This window comes from Elaeis guineensis, chromosome 14, assembly GCF_000442705.2.
Source record: "Elaeis guineensis isolate ETL-2024a chromosome 14, EG11, whole genome shotgun sequence".
Lineage (NCBI taxonomy): Eukaryota > Viridiplantae > Streptophyta > Magnoliopsida > Arecales > Arecaceae > Elaeis > Elaeis guineensis.
The window spans coordinates 33,261,517-33,273,990 of NC_026006.2; the positions used below are offsets into that span (position 1 = coordinate 33,261,517).

At 38.7% G+C, this 12,474-nt stretch overlaps 1 protein-coding gene across 4 annotated transcripts in view; it reads left to right on the forward strand.

The window, feature by feature from the left end:
* Positions 1-12,474, forward strand: part of LOC105061342 (mitochondrial import receptor subunit TOM40-1) — a 61,905-nt gene that overhangs the window by 16,186 nt on the left and 33,245 nt on the right. For all 4 annotated transcript variants that reach the window (XM_073248687.1, XM_073248686.1, XM_010945353.2 and 1 more), the window contains exons 6-7: positions 5,335-5,400; positions 11,850-11,951. In XM_073248687.1, coding sequence (XP_073104788.1) covers positions 5,335-5,400; positions 11,850-11,951 — 168 coding nt within the window. The remainder of the gene's footprint in view (positions 1-5,334; positions 5,401-11,849; positions 11,952-12,474) is intronic.

Sequence of the window (12,474 nt, forward strand, 5' to 3'; positions counted from 1 at the left end):
GATGCCAAGATGTAGCATCTTACCCGATTATCATCATCCATCCACTTCTCAAGTGCAGCTCGGGGATCAGTGGATGGACGAGCGGCAACAGGGTATTTTCTGATCGAGAACATGGGTCAGCTTCTCAGAACTGAGAACTATTCTCAGGTTCCTGAGTCAGTCTTTATAGTTTGTTCTGGTTAACCTGTTGGACTCAAAGATACGAGCTAGTGGGTTGGAAAATGACATGATTAACTGTAGAGAGTAAAGGATTCTAATTAGATGTTTGTACTTATTTTTAATTTATTTTAGAAACTTTAAAAACAAACATGACTTTCACTATTTCCTCGAGTCTCTCACACTCCTTGAGTGGAGAAATAAAAATTCTTACGCGACTGGGGTTTCAAGTGGGTACTGTGGTCTCATTGATTTATGCGCACCTCATCTAATAGTTATTGGCGATGCGTAAACCAATGAGTGGACAACTCTTTGTCCATTATTTCTCTAAGCAAGTTGCAGCGACGTCGATCTTTAAGTTCTGTGGTCTCATTTAACAGTTATTGATCATATTTTTTAGTTGAGTCAGACCTACTATTCATCAGCGGATGCAAAGCCGTCATTGGGTATCTCACATAATAGTTATTGGGTCCAATCTCATCTCTACCCCAGAGCATCTAATGCTAATAGAGTGGTTGCGCCTTTTCAATGCAATTGAATCACTGTGACCAGTCGAGAACAATCAACGTCAGGAAGACGTCCGCATCTCTACAACAGTGGAAGACCATTAGACTTAATATGTGTGAGGAGATTTATTTAGGTCTCTTTTAACCATTTATATCTCATGCAAATTCTTAATTAATTAGGGCATGGGCATAGCTTAAATCATCAGGCATCCAAATTTAAAACTGATCACAATTGGCCAGGTAAGTGAGAGATTGATGGAAGGCTCCCCACTGCCAGAGGCAACGGTCCTAAATAAATAACCACTGCTCAATTATTTATCTTAGACATCAACTGATTTTGATAAATTTCAAATTGGATTAACTTAGTGATCGAGGCTCGAGCCACTGAGCTAAGATCAGATTATGGGTCAAGATTTTAGAACACATGCAACTTAATCGATTGATCCTACAACTATTGTTTTGACCTTGAGTAGACTCGACCTAATCGCAATCAACTCTTTGATTCGATTAGATCAACTGCCCATCTCGATTGAGCCCATCATGTGCCAACCAAGAATCTTAGAATTCTAATCAAATTAAGGATCCAAATTGGTCTACTCATGAATCCAATGCGCAGAAATTTCAGATCTTGACATAAAATTTCAGATTTGAATTCAGATCTAAAACGAATTTCAGATCCGAAAGAAACATCACAAAACACCTTCAGATCTAAAACTAATTTCAAATATGCAAGAAAACAAACTTATTTCAGATCCGAAATAAATTTTGGATCTGAAACAACTTCAAAATAACATTATATATTATGCAGACATTTCAAATCTTACAAATTTTTAATGTTCTATATTGTTCTAGGACAATCTTTCAGCATAACTGAATGATGCCAGAGCAATCTTATATCAGAACGATGCCTAATCAATGATTAAGTTAAGATCTGATTTCCGCAAATCAGATTTCAGATCAACATGATTTTTATGTTCATATCAGAACCTAGCTTTGATACCACTATTGGAAATGGGTGGTTTTATGTATGTACTTTCAAAATTTTTGTTTTAGCAGCGGAAATAAAATCTAGATTAAAACAGTTTTAATCTAATTATGTATAAGATCAGATCAACCAAATCATCTAATAGGATCTATCATATGAACACAGATCATGCATCTGAAATTTAATCTTTAAAACAAAAAAGAAGAGAAGATCTGATCTCTATACCTTATCGTGGGTCGATCTACACCGCAGCTGATGATCGTGAATGTCTGGGTTCCTCGAGCCGTACAATCATCCGGCCTCTACAGATATCCACACGAGATCTTGATTTGATCAGAGGCTTCTTGATCTTCCCGGGATGTTAGCTGCCTTGCATAGATCGCTTCCTGATAGCTGAATAGGATTCTTCTTCATTTCTCTCAGACCCTTTTAGAGAAGAAAAAGAATAGGAGGAAGAAGTGGAGGAAGAAGAAGATGAAAACCCTTTTCTCTTTTCTTCTTCCTAAAACCCTATGCCAAGAGAGAGAACCCATGCCCACACAAGGACCCATGCCTTTTTTCTATTTGATTTTTCACGTAAAAATCAGATCTTGCTTTTCTTAAAAACCTCACGCCCCTTTCAATCCCCTTTTATTTGGCATTCAATAGAAGATAAGGTCCAACCTTATTAGATTTAAATTTTGAATTCAAACTTGAATTCATCCTAATCCAAAAGGGGAGAAAAAGGGGGTATGGAGAAGGCCTTGGACGTGGCTTTTCTCATGCAAAAAGAAGATGTGCGTGAGAAGTAAATGGCATGCCTTTTCTCATGGGGTGTGCACTAGGGAGAGAGTCCCAATCAAACTAGGATCTCTCTTAGTGCTTAATTAATCCTAACTAATTAGGATTTGGTTGCACCCAAAAGAGGAAAATCCTAGTCCAACTAGAAACCCAATTAGATCCTAATTTAATTAAAAAATTAGTTGCATCCAAGTCCTAATCAAATCAAAAATTGATCTCCCTTGTAATTGGGTTATCTTATAATCCAATCAGGCTTGATCTAATCCAAACCCAAATCAAGCCACATTGAATTTAATTCAATTAGACTTGATTTTAACCCCATCGCTCAATCAAATTGAGCCAAATTGCAATCTAATTGCTAATTAATCCTCCATGACTCACTAATTCTTGATGAATTTCTTTATTGCAACTTTAGCATTGGATTAATCATCAATCACATTGATAATTAAATCCAATTGCGATTCATAATCGCAACTCAATTATCTGATCAGTCAACGATCTCTATTATATGTGATCCCATAAGTTTCATTCTGTCTGATAGTGAGATATATTGTGATCCCTATCATAATATTATTGAAACTCCTTTCAATGGGTTGGAATGATTCTAACTCTGCCCATCAAGGATCATCGATCATCAAGAGGACGCTTGATGAGTCTCATAATTCATCAGTGACACCTAGTAGTATGTAGTGGCAACCCAGCAGAATAGAATTATTGAACTTTTAGGTACCGTTATCGTGTGATTCAGTCTTTTTATCGTGAGTCATGACTAGACGGAGGTCATGAAAAACTCATCAAATCCCAACGTCAGTCATATTTAAGATTGGCTCGACTCGAGTTCATTTGTGAATTCTTGTGAATTTTTTTTTTCAGTATTCACACTTGCTTCGATCGAAGATTTTCTGAACTCAGTCTTGCGAATTGCATAGGATTTTTTTTTTCTACCAAGATCGATAGATTCTTTATGTGTATCCTACTCCTAACAGTGAACCTGAACCTACTGTAGCCAACATACACCGTAAGGATCCAAATGGTTAGGAGATCAAGTATATGTGCAGTCAAACTACAGTAGTCTCACTGCGAATAACCGAAGCACTGCAGGTCAAAGGACCACTCACACCACTGCAGCATCAAGTAAATTACTGACGAGTGAGTAGATATCCAAGTGGTTTCTCATGTTGGTCACGCTCAGTGCAAGTTGTTCTCTAACAACTATTGGCACTCTCACCCCAATGTCCATACACTGCAGACTCGAGACTCATCTGTCCGAAAGAGAAGCGATCCGTGCACCAATCTAATTGAATCGATTACCGTCCTCTGTAATGATCCCTCGATCGGGAGCTTTTAGGAATATCTATCAATAAGATATGTCCCAAATTTTCAACATTTTGAGAATATATATCATCGTCTGTTAATCCCTTGGACGAATCATGGTCACATATAAAACATGATTGGAATAAAAAATTGCCCATTTTATTAATGAATAAAATTTATAAGTACAACATTAGGTCCTGGAATTATAATGTGTCAGCCAACAATTGGCTTCTAGGGCATACATACCTAATTGTGGTTTGGATCGGGCTCAAAACCACAAATAATCTGTTTTTCTTTGATTTTCCCTACTTTCCCACCCCTCCCTTCACATTCTCTGCAAAAAAGAGAGAAGAAAGGCATTAGGATGCCTTCTCCTCCCTTTTTACTTACCGGAGGGCTTGAAACCGACTGAACCAAGTTGTATTGACTGACATTGCTTGGCTCCGATTGGTTCGGCCTGAATCTAGAACCGAACTAGCAATCCAACCCGTTTCCATGTTGATTTGGTTTGGAATGCCCCAAACCTGGTGGTTTGGTCGGTTTTGCCAACCTTGAAGCATGGACATTGATGCCATGTATCAGATATATTATGGCACATAACCTTGATATGGAAAACCTTGAAGGAAATAAGATATGCATACAACAGGACTATAGTAGTAAATAATTTACCATGTAACCTTTTATTGTTGACTTGCATTCTTGGGCTCATCCACTCCTTTAGTCTCTCTCTCTCTCTCTCTCTCTCTCTTCTGGTTAGGGCAAACTTAATAATGATAAATGCCCAAGGGAGTTTGTGTTACCTTAATGGGGTGTGGACCTGGGTGTTGAATGTGCTCTACATGACAATCACAACCTATAGCCTGTTACCTGACAGATCTAGCAAACATAAAGGACATGTTTAGAATATTTGAATTCCATCCTTTCTTGTACTTGATACCTTTTTTTCTAGATAAATTGATAGTTATGGGAAGTATATGACACTTGTTAGGTTATATGTGAGTTGTATCAATATGTATCAGATGTGGACACAGCTAATCTAAGGAATTATCCATGCTTTACAACATACGTACTTTTAGGTTGCAAATGTTGCACTGGTAGCTGTTTATATGTAATTTCTGTTTTTAACTTGCTATTCCTGTTTGCTGCTTTGCTGATGATACTGTCACACATCTTCTCAGCAAATATTACATAGTGGCCTGAGTCCACTTGTCTTTCGCTCTTCTTGTAGTTTGCATCATGGTTTGTATTCCCTTGATATATACAAGCATAATCCAACCACATCCCCCTGATCCAAAGTTTTTCATCCTCATAATCATAGAAACATGGTGGCCGACAATAATATCAATCTGGAATGTGTATTTAGCTCTTTGTAATGTTATGAACTATAAGTCTTGTTAAAAAGTATAACTGGTGAGATTTGATCATGTAAGCTATTGTTCTCATTTCCTAGGGCATCAATTGTTTTATGACATTGTTTTACGACAGTGTATGACTTAAAGGTCTGTGGACACCTCACAACATAGCTAATGTGTTTTTTACAGTCTGTCATGCCACTGTGGAGTTAATACAAAATACATTCTCCTGTCGGTGCAGGGCAAGGATTACAGGTCTCAATTTCAAATAGGGAACAATGCCTTTTATGGGGCCAATTATATCCAGGTAGTGATCTACTATGCCATGCAGCGTATCTTGATATTTCCTTTTTCTTTTTTTTTTATAAATGTTTTGTGCTGCATTGCTGATTGGTTGAGCACCTTAATCTGTTTGTATGAAACATTTCTCCTACTCTTTAATGTTATTAGAGTCCCATTTAGCTCCTTTACTTGATGATGTTGCTTGCCAATTGAGGTTGCATTCTCCTTTATCTCCCAATGTGGAAGACTTAAAAATAGTAATATTTACTGCTGCATGAATTTGTTCATTTCTACTGTTTGTGTTTATTTTAGCTCTCAAAGATTGATGGCTAAGCCTGTGATATGGCAGTGTATACTTATGGCTTTTGTTCAATGCATTTCAGTCTCATTTCATTCATGGGAAATTTAATAGTTTGCTTGCAGCGGTTTTCTGGATGCTTGTTATTTGCTTTGCTTTCTTCAGTTTGTGGTGTTCTAATGCTTTAATACTTCCATCTGTGCGCCACAATTAATGTATGCATTCAGGAAACTACCAAGTTGTAACTTATTTCTGAGATTTCAGATGCTTGTACAAGTTGATATTCATAAAAGTACTATAGTTGCTGCTTTAAGATTTAGAATAAAGGATTTACTGAGTCTTGGAAATATTTCTGCTTCAACAAGAGGAAAGTAAAAACTATAAATTCATTATGGATGGCGCTTTTAATTCTCCAATCCCTCTTAGATTAATCCTACCACCTTTTTTTGGTTTTCTGTTCAAACCATTTTTTCACTGGCTACTAAAAGAGTATTTATTCTAGTGTGACAACAACAAAATGAATGGGATTTTCTTATAGGTGATTACTTAAGTTTTAGGATTTATGTATTTGGGACAAAATTCGTAAACTAAGTTTGGAAAATGTGTAGGAAAATTTTGGAGTTTCAGTGTACAGGAGATGATATAGAAATAATGAGAACATAGGTTGTCAAACCGTGCCGAATTGTATGGGCAGGCCACTTGTATGGTTTGAGTGTGGAATTCGAAACATCGGCGAGGGAAGGAAAGAGAGGAAAAGAGAGGGGGGAGGGAAGGAAAGGGAGAGGGACCCCTCCAGAGGTCGGTAGAGGCCGCTGGAGGATTGCTGCACCTGTTGGAGGGCCGGCAAGGAGGGGGGAGCGAGAAGGAAGATAGAGAGAGAGATGGGAAGGGAAGGAGAGGGGATAGGGAGATAGAGCCTCCGGAGCCCCGCCGAGGCTTGTGGAGGCTGGAATCAGCCAATCGAAATAGGGGCGAAAATCTATATTTCAATTTTTTTTTGCCGGGTATCGAATGAAGTCGGCAACGGCGTTGTTAACTTAGTTTTTTTTTTTTAAATTTTTATCGACAAATAGTGAAGCCAGTAAGTGAAGTCGATAATAGGTTTGTCGGCTTCTCACTGTGAGTCAGCAAAAAAATTTAAAATCACGATTGAAATAGGGCAGTGGCCCTTGTTTTGATTGGCTGAAGGCAAGGAGGAGAAATCGGGCCTCTACAGCCACAGCCAGCCTCCGCTGGCCTCCTAGCCCTCCCCTTCTCCTTCCTTCCTTCCCTCACCCCTATTTTGACTTTGTGGATGCCGTGGGTCGATTTCGGTCGTTCGGGGGCCTTGGTAGCCCTCTGGCGACTGCCCCACTATCTTTCCCTCCATCCATTCTCTCCCTCTCCCCTTTTTCTCTCTCTATTCCCTCGAAGGAGGGTGGAACCTCAGCGGCCTTGGCGGCCCTCCGAGGGACTCCACGGTCCTTCACTATCCTTCGGTGGTCATCGTTGGTGTGTCTGCTGGCCTCCCTTTCTTTCTGTCCCTCTCCTTCCCTCTCCCCCTCTCTGTCTTTTCCTTTTTTGGTTCTCTCGCTCCCCCACTTTTGTTTCCATGCCGGTTCGGACCTCGTACGGTCTGGCATAGAGACGTACTGCATACCGACTGCACCACTGGCCAGTCGACATGGGGTCCAGTTTCGAGTTTGTGAATAGGGCTGGAAGTGAGCTCGGACTGGCTCGAGGCCCATCAGGCTGGGTCGGCTTCGGGTCGGACTTCGGATTTGGTTTGAAACCATTCAGGCCGGACTTGGGCCAAAAGAATAGGACCCATTTTACTTTTGGGCCGGGCTCAGGCAGACCTTTGGTCCGGCCCGAGTTCGGATCCGAAATTGAGCCCGACTAAAAGCCCGATTCTCAACCCGAGGGCCCGAAAATGAATCGGAAGTCGGAAGACTCGGAACCCTTAAACCCATCGATCCCAACTCCCCCATCCGTCTTCGGCTCTTTCTCTTCTCTTCTGTCTCTTGACTTTCTCAGTTTCCCATCGAAGTCTCGAAGAGGCTGAAGAGCCCTAGCCCTTGGCCCTCCTTGGTCCGTGTATTGTCTGTCCACCGATCGCCATCGCCGTCTTCTCCCATCATCGTGTCTGATCTTCCGTCTTCCCCATCTGCCATTGCCAACACAATGACACTGGTCCTCTGCCTTCCCTCATCGGCCATTACTGACGTCGTCTTCCTGTCTTCGGCCATCATCGTTCGTCGTTTTGGGTAGGGATCCTACCGAATCCCCCCTCCTCTGGATCTCAGGTCTTAGTATTCCTTAATCCCTATTTTCTTTTCCTCTCAAGACTAGGGTTTTGAAGTTGTATTGCCAGAGAGCAGAGACTAGGTTCACCGTGCTGGGCTTCAACACCTTGCCGGAGCCAAGGTTACACCTCCATCCTTTAGCTATTTTCCTTATCTTTAGAGTCATCGTCCAGATGAGTACCGGATAGCCACCAAAATGCATCTAATCGTGTCCCCCCTGTTTTGGTCTTCTTCGTTGTGATATTGATCATTTTAGCTAATCCCCTGTTTTAGCATATTGGTCATATGCAGAGCACTATGCATGATTGTTTGCACCTGTGGCCACGAAACCACCAGCAAACAACCGATTCCTTCAAGAAATTTTTGGGACAAAGTTGCATGATGTTTGGCATATGTCAAATTTTTTATGTTTTGTCATATCATTTTCGAACAAGTAAGATATTGATTATTGTATTCCTTCAAAAAATTTTAATTTTTTTAGTAATTTATGTTCTTATTTGGACAGATTGTTTTATTAATGTCTCGTTCTAAAATGGATGAAAATGAGACTGTTGAAAATATAAGGGATGAGGATGATAAAGATGAAGATACTGCTGAAGCTATTGAAAGTGACAGAGGTTCTAAAAAAAGATCGTGGATATGGAATCACTTTATTGAGGAAAAAAATCTGATGGACCAATAGCTATATGCAAATATTGCAAAAATGTATTAAGTGGCAATACTAAAGGAGGAACAAATCATCTAAAACGACATCTTGAAAATATTTGCAAGAAATATCAAAAGAATCCGGTGAATCAAATGTTTATAGTAGCAAGTTCAAAAGATCCGGTGAAGTCTTTTAAATTCAATCAAGAAAAGAGCAGAAACTTGCTTGCAAAATTTATTATATGTGCCGAACTTCTATTTCGTACTGTTGAGCATCCTGTTTTTTCTGATTTTATGAGATTTGTTCAACCGTTGTTTAATATTATTGGTCGTAAGACAGGAAGAAGTGATTGTATGGCTTTGTACTAAGCAGAAAGGAAAAAATTGCATGATGCATTTAAGAAATTAAATTCTTGGGTTAGTTTTACTACTGATATTTGGACATCAAATCAGAAAATTGGTTATCTTTCCCTCATGGCACATTATATTGATTCTGCATAAGAGGATAATTAGTTTCAAGAAACTGGGATACCCTCATACAAGTTTTGCAATTGAAGATGCTATTGGAAAGTGCCTTGCTGAATGGGAACTGGATTCTGAAATATGTGCCTTTACTTTAGATAACTGCTGCAAACCTTATTTTTGGATCATTATTGCTATTAAAGTTAACAATTAGCTCTTTGTTTAGTCTTAGAAAATCTCTTGCCGAGCCTTTTTGTTGTTTCCATATTTTTCTCTTTTTAAAGCTGGTGTATGCATAATGACCAGATGGTGGAGATTTGTGTATGGGGTCATCACTCAGGATCCTTTTATGGAAGAAAACTATATGTGCTGTATTTGAAATTAGTATTATTACTGCTGTTGAAGTTTGGAACAGGATTACTATTAATGAGAGATTTATACTGATTTTAAGAATCTATTATTTACTTCTCTATCTCTGTTATGGGTGATACAATAGCAGGATTTCAGAGAAGATATGTCAGTATGATGGCTTCTCTGCCTTTACCAGTCTTCCTTTTTGTTGGACTGGTGGTATGAAGAGCTGAGGCTGTCCAAAGAAGCTTCCTAATTGCCTTTGCAACCTGAGGTGACTTTTGGATAGTGTGGATAAGGGAAGGAGATCTCTGTCATTTGAGAAGGGCATGCTTGAGCTCATCGTCCACAGTTAGCAGCAAAATTAGATCAGGCTAAGCAATACTGAGTGATGCAACAAATTTGTAGATTTGTGCTGGTCAAACCTTTTGAGGCTGTTCCATGCCTATTGAGTGATCTATATTTTATTTATAAATTTTCTTTTGGATTGGGATAAAATTTGTTTTAATTGTTAGTTACATGTCTATTATGTGCATCGTGATGCAGGGTCAGTTTAGGAAGCGTGTCCATGCTTCTTTGGTTGATTATATTGAAACAATGGTCCTGAGTGGTAGTTTTCGTTCTCGATTTTGGATGATCATCCAGTTGTTTCCATGTTCACCAAAAGCTCTTTTAGACTTTTACCCTTTTTTTCCTTTGCCTTTGGCTTTTAAGCTGGAAGCATCTGGCAAGTGCATATTACTACAAAGATTTGTGCTGTATCTACTGCTAATAATGTGGAAGCCTTTCCTTAAATTCAGATTAATTGAAAGTTGCACTCCTTCCATATTTGGCATCTGAGATGATGTCCTTGATATGACATCATTGATGAATTGGCCCTGGTGGCATGGAACAACATTTTGTTGAAGAACTCCACCGCTTGGACTGATCACGCGTAAGTTTTTCTGTTTTGGTGTCACGGGCAGGATGGGGTTGCAGGGAAATATTTGTCAGCTACATTGTACATGTTGGTATATATGTATGTATATGCACGTGTGTATCTTTATACTCTGAGTTGTAGAGTCATGCAAAAATTTTGATTGAAGTGTAGGTATGTAAAAACTGTGATTTATGGAGTTCAGCAGAAGTTATATAAAAGGAAAATGGAGATGGGAAATCCGGTATATGTGATGCAAGGGGCAAATGAAAGTATCAGTGTAGTCTTAGATATCTATTCGTCAACAATTTACATTTCTTTTAATATCTATTTGGGCTTGATTCGGGCTTGGACGCAGGCCTGATTCGGGCTTGGACGATGGCCTGATTCGGGCTTGGATGCGGGCCGGGCTTGATTCGGGCTTGAATGCGGGCCGACCCAATTGGGTTTGGGCCGGGTTTGGGCCTGGGCTCGGACTGGGTTCGGGCCATATATTTTAAAAAAAATTCGGGCCTAAGCCCAGTTCGAAGCCCGACGAAAAAATTTGGGCCGGGCTCGGATTAGGGTGTGGCCTGGCCCAGCACGGCCCGATTCCAGCGCTATAATGGTGAACCTTGAATGGGAACATATAAAATATGTAGATCGAAGAAGAGCAGAACATAAAAATTAAATAAGATTACTTAAAATGTATTTTGCAATAATCGATGAAATACTTGGAAAATCTTCTAGAAATTAAAAGTCTTTGTCTTTGGTGGCAATTAGTGATTAAAAATATCTTGGAAAGTCAAAATATTTATCAACTAATCGAGAAAATTGCTTGATTAGGATGTTGTACATTATTTCATTAAAAATTAATGCTTTTGGGGGTAAATTCTCTTGGCAACTGGAAGCAATTGATATTACATCTGTTCATTGGCAAAACATGCATGGGTATGTGACTGTACTTGTATGAGGAATGCTTGACATAATTGATATGGCTTATCAAGACATGAAATGTCTTAGTTCCTTTTAATTATTCTTGTATTAAATGGTCAGGTGAAATATCTATCCACATATATGCCAATGAAACTTCAGGTGTTAAATGCTATAAAATTAACTGTAGTTGGTCAGCATAAAATTAATATGATTATTTGAATATCCATTTGCTTGGGTATTGAATTATCAATTGCTCAATATTTGCCTGGTTTGGACAACTTGTGCTTTTTTTCTTTGATGTTTAAATTGTAGTTACTCTCTCATGAATTAATTTGTGAGTTAAAATTTTAAACTAGAACACTGCCTATGGGTTAGTGGTCTGATCCTACGATTGGCTACTGTTTCTCCTCTCAATAGAATTCTTCAAATTTGGAGACTCAACAGGTGCAATAACCTCAGTCGGTATTGTGTATACTATACATGGAAATTTTGCCATTTTTGAAGAAATTACAAAGAGTTATCTTACTATTCTTCTCTTTATTTTACTTCGAAGTAACAATCATCTTGCATTCTGATCCATTCTTTTCTGCTTTTTTCTGCAGAGTGTCTCACCACATTTATCCTTGGGTAGTGAAGTCTTTTGGCTGGGTCATCAAAGGAAGTCTGGTGTTGGTTTTGCAGCTCGATATGACACAGATAAGATGGCAAGTTTTGCTTTCCTTTTCTTTTTTTCTCCTTGTTGATACCTTATTATGTGGTTTGCATTTTTCATCATTCTATTGTGTAACCCTTAGATGTTACTGCTATAAAATTACGAGGAAAGCCTTTTAATTCATGGTATCTGGTGCAATGAGTTAATGGTGTATCTACAATAGAACAAGATTTTACTTTATTTGATGAGTACATCATTGCAATTATGGTGGCTTTAAGATTATAACTTTGTGGAGATCGTTCCAAAGTTTAATTAAACATTTTTAGTTGGCATTTGTGCTAATCTGATTATTATGGATTTCAAAAGTGTCTTAATTATTTCATTGATGAACTATAGTTTAAGCATCTTGATTTTTGGTTGAGCGTTCCCTTCACTTGTTTGCTGTTTGTATTGGGTTGATATGAAAGAAAAGCAATGCATTTTGGTGAAAAGTAAAGCGACAATATGAATTTTTTTTAATCAGTCAACCCAAAAATAGTGTGAAGGTCTTGACCATTTATCACAATCAAATTCTT